The sequence below is a fragment of the Myripristis murdjan genome, chromosome 14 (genome assembly GCF_902150065.1).
Source record: "Myripristis murdjan chromosome 14, fMyrMur1.1, whole genome shotgun sequence".
NCBI lineage: Eukaryota > Metazoa > Chordata > Actinopteri > Holocentriformes > Holocentridae > Myripristis > Myripristis murdjan.
The window spans coordinates 13,091,266-13,105,325 of NC_043993.1; the positions used below are offsets into that span (position 1 = coordinate 13,091,266).

General features: G+C 44.2%; 1 protein-coding gene across 1 annotated transcript; it reads left to right on the top strand.

Annotated features, from left to right (window-relative positions):
- Nucleotides 1–2,400: 2,400 nt before the first annotated feature.
- Nucleotides 2,401–4,650, top strand: LOC115371646 (olfactory receptor 6N1-like). The gene is made up of 2 exons (XM_030069108.1): nucleotides 2,401–3,296; nucleotides 4,614–4,650. The coding sequence occupies exons 1-2, from the start codon at nucleotides 2,401–2,403 to the stop codon at nucleotides 4,648–4,650; spliced, it is 933 nt and encodes a 310-aa protein (XP_029924968.1).
- The last annotated feature ends 9,410 nt before the right edge of the window (nucleotides 4,651–14,060 follow it).

Sequence of the window (14,060 nt, forward strand, 5' to 3'; positions counted from 1 at the left end):
GAGTCCAAGTGGACAAAAGTTGTGCCAAATTTGAAGAAATTCCCTCAAGGCTCTCTTCAGATATCATGCTCACAAGAATGGGACATACGTACGTAAGGGAGGGACGGACAAACAAGAAAAAGTATTGAAGCCGAGATAAACTGAACACACAACTTCAAATGCTCTTTCATGGGGACTTTATTATCGTTTCTACTGGTGTGTGGAATCTTCAGTTTTTTCCCCAATTATCACTTCAAAGAAATATTTACTTCAACTAAGGTTTTCAAAGTTACAAAATAAACATGTAACAAACAAAACAAAACAAAACAAAAAACTGGGATAAACTGGCACAAATGTGGCATAAATATGACATAAATACAGCAGTGGAACCTCTATAAACAAGAGAGAGCAAATACATTCACTACACTGCCATGTAAACTCTCTTAAGTGTCTGTGCTACTATAGTATAAAATTTAGCATGAATTTCAGTTCACAGAGAATAACACCCATTCTGCTTTACATCTTTGACAAACAAAACTATAAAACAGCATAACAAAAATTAGCATCAAAGTGTTCCATACAGACTTTGCCAATAGCAAACTGGGCACATGAGGTTTTCAGTCCACAATCATTGGCAATCCTGCCAACACAATCGCACAAAATGTGGTCTTATACAACTACATAAAATCACACTGAACCTCTAGGTTTTAGTATTGTACAGAGTAATCTCAAAACAACATAAAAATCTTGGTAAATGTTCGCACCATTGGAACCAGTAGCCATGACCAGGGAAAAATAGCCTAATATTTTGTACTTTTCCCTGAGTTCCCTGACAACTCAAACAGGTATACCGCTCCTAAAAATAGTGAATACACACCCCCTGCTGTCCAATGTAAGAATCCCCAGCCAGGTTGCAGCCAAAGAGAACTTCATCCACATCAACTTTATTTCTCAGCAATATTATTATTTTACCACCTAGTTACATTCTCATCTGCTTAACTGTCAATGTCCTCGGTGACTGGGTAACTATTTTTGACAACACTAGGTGCTCCTCTGAAAAACACAGTTCCTAAACTTGCAATAATATGAGATACCATTCCAGGGCTGAGAGACAGAGACTCTAGAACTTATCTGGGCTCATGATGTGGGTTTGGGTGAGTTCCTGCATTTACTCTTTTACTCCTGCAACGGGCATGTATAGAGGTTTGGACTCCTGACACAGAATTCACGTTTTTGGTTCTGCTGAAATTTTTTTGCAGGAGCCTGCAGACTGGATTGCTGATCTGCCCTGGACTCTATCTCTCAATGACTCAGCACAGGAACCTCAACTTCCCTCAGTTCAGATTCAGACTTTACTGAAACACAGTCTCTGCCAGTGGACCTCACAGTATCCCAATTAGGATTTACACTACAGGAAACCTCCTCAATTTTAACTCCCTTCTCTGTCTCATCATCAGACCTGTCTGACTCAGTTTCCACATCAGGTTAACTAGCTGGTTTTGTCGTGTGCCTCTTTCAATTTTTGCTGATGACCTGGAAGCCAGTTAACTTTCTTGTCTCCAGGATGTTCACTTGCAAGATATGCATCGACTGGAAGATGTGGTTCCACCCCATAAAGTAAATAATATGGGGAACACCTGTTTTTGAATGTGGGGTCACATTGTAGGTATGCACCAATTCTGGTGAATTCTCAGGCCAAGATCTTTTTTTATCAGTAGGAAGTGTGTGAAAACATCCACATGGACTTTATTTGTCAATGATATTATTATTTCACCACCTGGTTTCAATAATGGCTCTGGCCACGGCTATCACCAGCACAGAGTCCTAAAATGCAAAAAAAAAAAAAAAAAAAAAAAGCGTTTCTTTAGGAACACCTGCTTATCCATGTGTATATTTATTAGTATCAACTGGGCTCAATCCCACTCTTGTCCATTCAAGGCTTTGTTCAGACTTAAGGCAAATCAGATTTGTTTCTACAAACAGATCTTTAAGATTGTCCACACTGTTACTGCAAAGTGATCAGATAGGATTTGTGTGTCCAGACATCTCAAGCCTATCCATATGGGTTGCTGTGGTAACAATGTAGACATCAGTAACTATGTATGTTGGTGAGGTGGCTTGCCAATGTGGAAGCATGAGATATACATAAACAATAGATTGCGTAGCACAGCAAATGCTTTTCCGTCTCCTCCTCCCATCTCACCATAGTAACCACATGACCTCTGGTAAATCTTATAAGATATAGCTTTGGGACAATACTTCATTCATCTCTCCGTCCCTGCTCAAGATGCGTCCATACCAGTGCAGATTATTGCAGCACTAAAGAGCAGATGGTTTTTTATTCGTAACAACATTTTTCTGTAACATATTGGGACTGTGCATTTAGGTGTTTAGTCTCTCACTGTGTCCAGATGCTTGAGGATGTCTTTTGAGAATTTTTCCAGGCAGAACGTGGCAGAGTTCACCATCACAGGATTTGACCATCTGTCTCACCAAAAGGTTCTGGGCTGCCTCATTTTGCTATGTTACTTTTGTGTTCTCCTCAGCAGCGGCACCAACATTTGCATTATTGTCACAGACAGGCGGCTGCATCGTCCCATGTACCTGCTGATCTGCAACTTAGCTGTGGTAGATATCATGTTCACCACCAGTGCCAGTACTACCATGATCTCAGTACTGCTAGTTAAGGACAGAGGGATTTCCTACTACTCCTGCATCTCACGTATGTACATCTACCACCTGGGGGACATCACTGAGTGTCTGGCTCTGTCGCTCATGGCACTAGACCGCACCTTTGCCATCAGCCAGCCACTCAGATACGCCAGTATCCTGACTAACCCTCGGATCTTTATTTTGATCATATTGTCCTGGTTAATAGGCATAGGCTTCATGGCAAAAGTGGCTACTGTGGCTGACAATCTGCCATACTGCCAGCCAATTATCAAATATGTCTTTTGTGACTATCCTTCTTTAATTAGGGCTGCCTGTGTGAACCCTGAGCCTTATTTTGTTATTGCCATCATTGTGGGTTTGTGGCTAATTGCTCAGTTTCCCTTAATCTTACTGTCATATATGAAGCTCATCTACACTGTGCTGAGACTGCCCAACAATGAGAACAGGCGTCAGCTGTTCAGCACAGTTGTAAGCCATTTAATCCCTGTGGTTGCTTATTATGCTCCAAAGCTGGTCTCTGTGCTGTTGACCAGAATAGGAGTGAAACTGAACCTGACTGAGAGGAATGCATTGCTGATTATCTCTACACTCTTACCCTCTCTCATCAACCCCACAGTCTACTTTCTACGGACTAAAGAAATAAGGTCTAGATTTCTACAGATATTGCACAAAAACAGTGTTGCAAGTGATATTAGTAAGGCAAGAAAGCACTGAATTTTTAAAGGTATAGCAGGTAAAATGTCATGGCAAATGAGAGGAGATGAGATTGTAAATGCAGGATTGCATGTAATGTTTTCAGATACCAAGATCAACAATATTAATATTAAAGTTGATGACCTGTGATTCAGTACATTCATTCACAGTATTATCAAGCTGTTGGAGGATTGAGGATGGAGGATTCACAATATGTTATAGTAAAATCAACACCCATGCAATAAGTAAATATCTAACTGACAAAACATAATGTGACAACATAATAAATACAAAAAAACAAAGTTCTCTAAGCATGATCATACAGGAATAAAATTTCATCACTCTGCGTAGAAACATTATACTTCTGCCATGAATACATCAGTGTAGTGAGAAATGCGCAGATTTTTAGTATATAAACATTGTGCATGGGCAGTTGTGTAAAAGGTTTGACTGGACTTTGACACACTTAGAATCTACAGGGTGATTTTAAGATTGAGGAGCTCAGCTGACTTCCCCTGACACTGGCAGCAAGGAATGTTATGAATGCAGATGCATGAGAGAAGAGATATGCAGGATTTTAAAGTAAGAAATGTAACTCTAGGTCTAGGCATGAGCATAAGCTAGTCCTCTTGACTGAATTTCTGCTAAAGCCTCATTTAAAATGAGGCTCACCCTCTTGTGCTGGTTTATGAGCACAAAATGGAAATGGGATTTCTTTCAGTAAACTGTGTGTGATATGATTTCCCCCTTCACCGGAGGTCAGTTCTTTCATTATGAATGGAAATCACCTCAATTTGTTAGAGAAATTGAATAGAATAATTGGAGAAACAAAGTGTATTTCATTTCAGTGATGCACTTCCACAGTAGACTACATGGTCATTATCAGTTTTGTACATATGCATGCAGACAAAAATATGAAATTTGCATTGAGTGGATTGATGTTTTTTTTTTTTTTTTTTCTGTAAAAAAAATAAATGTATATGTTCAGCTTAAGAATGACAAGCTGATGTTTGATGTGGTCTCAAGTTTTGCTGCTGCAGTTGTATATTTTTGATGGTACTGAAGTCAAGTACAATTTAAAAAACAATTCTACACACTTACTGTGTTAATTGTTTTTGTTTGTTTGTTCATCTTTGTTTCATTAATCATGTTTATATATTACAGCTGAAAAAAAAATGATATCTGGTTTCCCATTTAGCACTAATAATTTGCATTGAAATACACTGTCAGTTTCAGATTCCTTTATTGTCATTCAGACATTACATCAGAGATGCACTGCAGCACAAAATTACGATGCATTGGTAACGATAAAAAATTGGATAAACACCACAAAAATTTAATATTGTAGTTTAGATGTGGAACATCCGTGCTTAATGAGACTGTCCTGGCCTGTCAAATGGAAAATTTGGTCTCCCCAAACCACTAGGATGAGATCATCTTTCAGCCAGGTGGTCCCAAGCTGGTGTTGCCTGTGAACACGTTACTACAGTCATCTCAGAATTCATTTACAATATATTTGATGAATACAATGGCAAAGCACTGTTTCTCTTTTTACATTGGGGCAGTCATTTAATTTTAGACAACTAAATACTGCAGTATATTTTTGATAATGAAATTTCAAGCGCATTTCTAGAGAGGGCAAAAGTGTAGATTATATTTCAGTTGTCATGTTGACACCATTATTCCATAGTCACATAGCATGTATTAATGCAGATTCGGAAAGACCGGTTTATAAACAAATGCAGATATTACTGTAATGTTGGGACATCAAAAACAAGGCCGGAGTGTAGAACAAAAATGCTGTTTACTTAGCAGACTAGCAGTATAGCAAGCATAACTTCATCAGCAGACCATAACAGTATCATACGCTTCAGTAGTCGCCATCTTGGTTCACACTTTCTCTGTATTACATTTCGTCTCAACAGTATCTGCTTTACAACACTGCCACCTAGCGGTATAGACTAGTAATAATTCGGGAACACAACATCTCCTCTCTCTGTAAAAGAATATGCTCTCAATATAAAGTGAATGCCAGTAGAAGAAACAAACGAAATAAATAAATCCTTCTGTAATAAGGTAAGGCTGTAGTTGTCCTGTGGAATAAACACAAATAACCAAATACTCTTATTTTACCATTAGCATAGGTATCAGGAATATGGTAACTTTGCATAAGGCACATTAAACATGTAACAGTGCACATTTTTTCTGTAGCAACAATAATTACTCTGAACTTCAATACTGCCTAGTGCATAACCAGTAACACACTGAACCTTGTAAGCTGTCTTAGCTGCAATAACAAGTTACTTCAATCATCTCAGTTTACTTTTGGTCAACTATGGCATGACATAGTCCTTATGCCACTTGGGCTTGTATTTAACACGTGGCGGTTTGTGAGAGGGGGAATGCTTAACACCTGTATGTAGCAGTCCAGATGTGTCACAGTCTTGTCCAGCCACAGGAGGAGTGTGGGCAAGATGAGAGGCATTCCAAGTCTTCCCATCACTCAGTAAGAAAGAGTTTGGACCGATTCTCTTTCTCACAGTTGCAGGAGAAGTGAATCTGGGGTGAGCTTTAGGAACATGGTGAGGCTTCCTTATCCTCACTCTCTCTCCAGGTCGGAAAGAAGGCATGCGTGCGCCACGTTTAGCATCAGTGTAACGCTGCATTTTATCCTGATGTCTCTGAACTGCATGACGAGCAGAAACATCCAGCGGAGAGATTGCAGACGGCAGGGGAAGAATATCCAGTTTGGTGCGCATTTTTCTGCCGTAAAGGAGTTCATATGGTGAGGTAGAAGTTGCAGCATGTGGTGTTGCACGATACACCTGGAGCCAGTTCATTACAGTCTCTTTCCATGGTTGTGACTGTTGAATGGCAGTTTGAATGCAGCCTCTCAGGGTGCGATGAAACCTCTCGACAGCTCCATTCGCAGCTGGATAGTAGACAGATGTTCTACTATAGCAGATACCTTGGGTGTGCAGGAATGAGGCAAAAACTGCAGAAGACTGTGGACCATTGTCCGTGACAATGTTCTCTGGGTTACCATGATGGCTGAAAACAGATATCAGGAAGTGAATAACATCCTCAGTAGTGGCAGTATGTGAAAAGGCAAGCTCAGGCCACTTAGAATAATAGTCTGTCAGCGTGATAGCGTACCTGCAGGCAGAAACTGCTGTATCAAAGGGTCCAACAATATCAAGACCAAGTTTCTTCCACGGCCCGTGAGGTAGTGGGACTGGTTGCAGAGGAGCAGGGCAAGTACGGGCTGTTTTATCATTAGCCTGACAGAGTAGGCATGAAGAGATGCACGACTGCACCTGTGAGTCCATCTTTGGCCACCAGTAGAGGTCACGCAGGCGTTGCTTTGTGCGGACGATCCCTTGGTGACTCTCATGTGCAAGTGTGATCAGTGTGTGACGTAAAGAGAGTGGTGCGATGAGTCTTGAGCCTCTGAGGATGTAGTTATCTTTGACTGAGAACTCATCTCTGATTTTGTAGTATGGAGCCAGTACATCACTTACTGATTTAATGGAGGAAGGCCAACCACTTTCCATTTGTGAGCGCAGGGCTGACAGTTCAGGACAAGAAGAACAAGCAGAGTCAAAGTCAGCCACTGGAAGGGAGCTCAGGATAGCAGAAATCTGTGCCACCATCTCAGGTTCTGCGTCTGTAATAGAGTTAGCAGGCACAGGCAAGGGAAGACGTGAGAGACAATCAGCTGTGTAGTTCTGGGAGCCTGGTCGATAGACAACATCGTAGTCGAAACAGAGCAGGCGTGCGGACCAGCGGGCGATGCGCATTCCAGCCCGACCGATTCCTTTTGTGGTGAGTAGTGTCGTCAATGCCTGGTGATCTGTGCGGAGAGTAAAACAACGTCCCCACAGGTATGTTCTCCATTTCTCCGTAGCCCACACACAGGCGAGTGCTTCTTTTTCAACGGTTGAATAGCGTCTCTCCGTTTCAGTCAGTGTGCGGGAAGCAAAAGCCACTGCCTTCTCTGTGCCATCAGGCTGTACTTGTGCAAAGACAGCGCCAAGTCCATAGTCACTTGCATCTGTGGAAATCACAGGTCGCAGAGAAGGGTTGAAAAGAGCAAGTGCAGGACTGTTCACAAGGAGTTGCTTGACTTCCTCAAAGCTGCTTTGTGCTGCAGGAGTCCACGTAAATGTGTCTTTGTCACTGGCACATGCACGCATAGGAGACACAACTGTTGCAAAGTTGGGCAAGAACTTTGAGTACCAGGATACTAGGCCCAGAAAGGATCTTAAGGCAGCAGCATCAGATGGGGGAGGTGCTTTCAGGACGGCATCGATGTGTTCTTGGTCAGGGAAAATGCCATCTGCAGTAACTGTATGACCTAGGAAACGTAGGGAGGTCTTCCTGAAGTGACATTTGTTCTCATTGAGTACCAGTCCAGCCTCCTTAAGCTTTTGGAGGACAGTGGTGAGGTTCTGGTCATGCTCAGTAGGGGTGTTGCCATAGACGATGAGGTCATCCAAATAATTTTGGACACCTGGGAGACCTTTGAGGATGTCAGCCATCATTTTCTGGAAGGCTGAGGGAGCAGACGCAAGGCCATAGGGAACTCTGCAAAATCTGAACAAACCATCATGTGTGATGAATGCTGTGAGGTCTCTGCTATCTTCATGGAGAGGCAGCTGGTAGTATGCATTAGCTAGATCGATTGTAGAAAACAGCTGTGCACCTTGTAAGTTTGCAAACAGTTCATCCACATGTGGTAGGGGGTAGCAGTCTGTGACCACAGCTTTGTTGGTTCACGGAGATCTGCGCACATCCGTATTCCGCCAGTTTTTCGTCCTGTGACCACAATAGGTGAAACCCAGGGTGATGCATCGATTCTTTCAACCACGCCAGCTTTCAGCAAACGGTCCAGTTCTGCTGAGACAGAAGCTCTTACAGAAAAAGGCAGGCGTCGTAGTTTCTGGCGTACTGGTGTAACAGTGGGGTCAATCTTTACCTTATGCACAAAGTTTTGTGCGCAGCCGATGTCTGGTGCAGCAGGGATGGAAGCAGGTGTAGAGTTTGTGGTCAACACAGGAGCAGGTGAAGCAGTCACACAGCTGACAGCAGGAGCAGCAGAGATGCAAGCAGTAGATGCAGAGTTTGTGGTGGACACTGGAGGAAGGACAGTGTTACCTTTGATGCAGATGCTCAAGGCGTCCAGAAGATCTCTTCCTAAGAGAGGGGTGCCCTTTTTCACCACATAGAATGTAGCTGAGGCAGTGAGAACTCCTCTACTCACTTTGGTATGTAGGCAGCCAAGCACAGGGATTCTCTTTCCTGTGTAGGTCACCAGCCGACGAACAGGTGGAAGCAGTGGTATGTCTTGTAGGTACTGAACATACATGTAGTGTGGCAAAATAGACACTGCAGATCCTGTGTCAACAACCAGCTCATGCTCTTTGATAAGAGAAGCAGGTGCACTGATATTGATTTTGCACTTAAGTGTGTCTGGTGCACGGCAAGGGTTGTTTAAGTAAAGCACAGTCAGTTTAGGTAGCTGTACATCACTGGTCTTGGGTGAGCTGGATGAGCGACAAACACGGGCAAAATGTCCAACTTTATGACAAGACTTGCAAGTTGCTTTGGCTGCAGGACACTGGGGAGAATTAGCCAGATGTTTGTCAGAACCACATCTGAAACAGCTGCGGGAAGATGTAGTAGTGGCATTAGATGGCTTATTTGGACGAGTGTGCTGTTTGTATTTCTTTCTAGTGAGCTGTGGACGGGGCTGTACAGCTTGCACTGAGGCACTGTCCTTTGCTGCAATTGCTTTGGCTTGTTGAACAGCGGATTCTACTTGTGATGCAATTGTTAGGGCTTTGTCCAGTGTCAGATCTGGCTCAAGCAGGAGCCTTTCCCTTATGTTGGAGTTAGTCACATGTTCAATCAACTGATCACGGATCATTTCATCTGTTTTATCGTCAAAGCCGCATTTTGAAGCAAGATCACGCAGCACGGTCACATACTGTGCGATAGTTTCATGGGGTGCTTGTCTTCGCTGTCTAAAAGCATGTCGTTCCACAACAACATTAACTTTGGGTGTGTAGTGTTTCTCTAGAGCAGCGACAGCAGAGGCAAAGGTGTCACCTGTATCTGGTAGTGAGTAGAAAGTCCGTTGTCCCTCGGCTCCGAGACAGTGGAGTAATGTAGCTCTCCTGCGAGCTTCAGGCCAAGCATTTCCCGTTGCGTTAATTACCAGCAGATAATTGTTGAAAATCCGCAGCCACATGTCGAAGGGTATCGCCGGCTCTCCCGGGCACGGCAAAAACATCGGAGGCGCAGGCACACTTCCAGACATGTTGGGTCAGCAAAAAAATGCCCAAAAAAACACGTAACGTGAGGTTCACTCGTCGCCAAAATGTAATGTTGGTTGTGTAGAACAAAAATGCTGTTTACTTTGCAGACTAGCAGTATAGCAAGCATAACTTCATCAGCAGACCATAACAGTATCATACGCTTCAGTAGTCGCCATCTTGGTTCACACTTTCTCTGTATTACGTTTCGTCTCAACAGTATCTGCTTTACAACACTGCCACCTAGCGGTATAGACTAGTAATAATTCGGGAACACAACAATTACTTAATTTTAAATTTTATTTTGAGTCAATATCTGATAAGGGGCATATTTAATATTAAATGTAGAATTAAACTGTCATTGTACACATTACATTAACAATTCTATTGTCTAAGAGATGTGCCCCAAAAGACAAGGATGAGTTGAAAGGTAATGAAAAAAAAAAAAAAAAGATGAACTTAAGGTTATGATCCATAACTTTGATTAATATTAATTTCAGTGTCTCACTATGGGAAGCAAGCCTCACTGCGACCCTCAGAGGCTTTTATCTCATTCCGCCAGTCCTGATTGGCTGGTGAATGTGTCTGTCCGCATCAGTTGGACTGATGCTACCTACTATAAATGATGCATGCAGACGGCACCTCTTCTCATCCGCCCAACCACGAGGGGTTTTTTGGTCAGCCTTCTCGCTCATATTAATCAGTGAACCATAGTTTTGGATCATGACCTTAAGTTCTTTTTAATAATATTCATTTCAATATCTTACAATGTGGCAGTTCCTTAATTGCCAGACAAACTTATTAGGTGTCCACCAACCTACAGGGGAGAGACTCTCTGTTCCAGTTAGGACTCCAAGACCATATGTGCCACAGATCGGGCTGAGATGTGCAACATGTAAAAGTGGACAAAAGCAAGCAGTGAGGACCAGCTTGCTACAGCAAAAATGAGCTGAACAGAAACTCCCCTGAGTAAAGTTGAGGATGCAGCCAAGCCACGAGTCAAGTGTGCCCGCACACTTGTGGGGGACTACAGACCCTGATTCGTATAAGCTAAAGCAATAGGGTCCACTGCCCAGTGGGAGAGGCACTGCTTTGTGAGGCACTGCTAGGTTTCCCTTTATGCAGATTAGCCCACGCAATGAACAGCTGTTACATCTGCCTGAGGCCCCTCATTTCATCTATGTAAATGTGCACAGCACAAACTGGACATAGTGGGTATGACCACTGCCCTCCAAGGGAGGCCACAAAAACCACAAGATCAGTAGGAGAACACGAACCAACCACTTTGGGTACAAAGGCCAGGTTAGGCACCAGTGTGATCCGAACATCACCCAGGACAAACTGAATAAAGGGTGCACAGAGAGCACATGGATATTACTAAGCCATTTTGCTGAGGCCACAGCAAGAAACAACAGTCTTCAGACACAAATGTTTCAAGCCTGCTTCCTAAAGCAGTTCAAAAGGGTGGCCTTTTTGAACCTGGTTTTCCCCCCAAATCCCACGTGGAAGGTGGGATTTGGCTTTCTCTTTGTCAATCAGGCCCTGCAAGAATGACAATATCACTCCCACCGAACACTGATAAGGAATGTGTCTCTCTTTGTGTCACCATTCCTCAAACACTTTCCACTTGCAGTCATACAGAGACCTAGTGGAGGAGGCTCTAGCATTTGGAATAGTGGCAATGACTCCTGAGGGACTCCCACAGTGGTCAGATTGGGCCACTCACAGGCCAAGCCCACAGTGCCAGGCACTCTGGGTGTGGGTGGAACAGCATACCTCCCCACTGCAATAGTAGGTCCCTGCCCTGCAAGAGTTGCCAAGGCTGAGCATGCAGCATCTGATGAATCTCCACTAACCAGTACATGGCAGGCCAGTGAGGAGCTGTCAGAATCACTGCATGGCTGTGTTGTCTCACTCTGGATAAAGTGGAGAGGTGTTAGGGCCAGGGGAGGGAATGCATAACAGAGTTTGTGTGGCCTGGGATGCGCTAGTGCGTCAATGCCCAGGTGGGCATTCAGACAGCACAGGGAGAAAAACATTGTTTTCTCTTGACACAAACAGATTGACCATGGTCCAACCATAGTGCATTCAAATTTGTCCCATGACTTCCATTCCCTGTATATTGGTCTGGACAGCAGGTCCACATCTGTGTTCAGGGCCCCTGGGATGTGCATCACCCTCAGCAAGAGAAGATGCTTGTTACTTCAGAGGATCAGTGTGTGTGCCAGTCAGAGGTCGCGTTAACCGAATATTTTCCGTCATTGACGTTTTTTTTTAAATGGTGACGGAAAAATCTGAAGGCCATCGGTCATTTTGACAGATTGCAATTCACACCCCTGACCACTTGGTGGCAATGCGCATATTAATTGGCTATTGTCTCTCTTGATGCATGACCTCTTGGCTTCACTCAGAAGAAAAATGTCGCGGCAGCTGACTGTCATAAATTTCTTTAAAAAGCCCAATAACGATGTTGATAAAAGAGGTGAAAAAAGAGGGACAGATGCGATTGAAGATGAAGGACAAACTCAGCCCTCGGCCTCGGCGGAGCGAGCAAGTGGCAGTAAGGAGGTTAGGCGGGAGTACAGAGTTCAGTGGGAGCAGGAGTTTCCCTGGCTGAGGAGGGAGGATGGAAAAATGTTCTGTGACACATGTAAAAAAGCTAACATGAGCAACGGATTTGTCCGAGGTTGCACAAACATGCAGAAATCAGCATTAACCGACCACAAAAGTAGCCACAGCCACATTGAGGCTTCGAGGGTGCTCAACCAGAGGGTGGCTATGATTAAGCATGTGGAAAAATCACAGGTTGCCTGCAACGAGGCATTAAAAACACAACTTAAGGTTGTGCTACATATGGCTAAAACAAACACCCCGAGCCACCTGTATCCTGACCTGATAAACCTCTTACAGTCTGCCGGCTGTCCAAACCTCAACAGCGAACACACATACACACACCATGAGACTGTGAGTCAGATGGAGGAAGCCTTAGCTAAAACCATAACCAGCGACAATGATGATCGCATCTCCAAAAGCAAATATGTTGGTATAATAATTGATGAAACAACTAATATTACGGTGGAGAAAATGCTCATCACCTACCTTACACTACAGCAGAAAGGGGAGCCTGAAACTGTGTTTATCGGCAACCACACAGTTCCCTCTGGCACTGCTGAGTGCATCACAGGAAAAATAAAAGATGTGCTGTCGGGCCGTGGGGTCGCTATGGCTCGGGTTGTTGGACTTGGAAGTGACGGAGCCAATGTCATGGTGGGTCGAAAGGCCGGAGTTGCACAGCAGTTGCGCCAGAATGACTGTCCCTTCCTCGTTAATATTCACTGTGGTGTGCACAGGACAGCGCTTGCTGCGCGTGATGCCTCCACGGCTGTGCGTAAAGTGAGTGCATATGTCACCACTGTTAATAACATTTACACACACTACAAAAATTCCCCCACACGAACACATAGACTTCATGAACTGCAAAAAGAAATGGGGGAACACGACCTGCTGAGTCTAAAGCAGCCATCGGCCACACGCTGGCAGTTAAGGGCATGCGTGCCAACTGGGCTGCTGTGGTGTCGGAGCTGAGGGAGGAGGAAGAAGAGAAAAACTGCCCAGTGGCTAAGGGCATCAGAAAGCGTATTCAAACATACACATTCCCTGCTTTGACTCACTTGCTGACAGACGTTTTGGCCGTGGTGAACCGCATGAACCTCATCTTCCAAAAAGAGGACGTAAATATCTCGTCCATCTCACCTGTCGTGCGCATGACTCTGGCCAGTCTGGAAGACTTGATGAATGGGCCGGGTGAGGCGGAGAAAAAATTCAACGAGGCCTCACAAGACGGCAACTTCTGTGGCGTCACACTCGCACATGTAGACGCGCAGACATTTTCAACTTTACGCACAGAGTACATTGCGGAGGTAACCAAATCAATCAAAAAAAGATTCCCATCGGAGCATCTGAACATCATCTCTGACCTGGACACCGTACTCAATGCATCTCACTATCCGGGTGGTGCTGGCAGCGCGTTCAAGAGTTATGGACAGGAGGCTTTGGAGCGCGTCTGTGACCACTATGGGTCACAGACCGGTGCAGCTGATCCACTGGTGCAGAAGGAGCGCATGTTGCGGGATTTCCTACCGCTGAAGCGGGTTCTTGCAGGATCAGGAAACCCCTCGTTCAAAGAGTCTTGCCGACTTCTGATCACTTCTCTTGGAGAAATGTTTCCTGATTTCAAAACTTTGGCTGAAGAGGCGCTTGTAATTCCAGTCTCCACTGTGGCAGCAGAGCGCGGATTCAGCCTCCAGAACAACATAAAAACAGCCACGAGAAGTCGTCTGTCAGAGACAAAAGTCCAAAACCTCATGACAATAGCCTCTGCAGCAATCCCACTTGAGA

Bases quoted from the DNA above. Each gene is read 5' to 3' on its own strand.
- LOC115371646 (XM_030069108.1), top strand. From the start codon at position 2,401: ATGTCTTTTGAGAATTTTTCCAGGCAGAACGTGGCAGAGTTCACCATC. The intron at 3,297-4,613 runs GTCTAGATTTCT...ACATTACATCAG, and splicing joins CTACGGACTAAAGAAATAAG to AGATGCACTGCAGCACAAAA.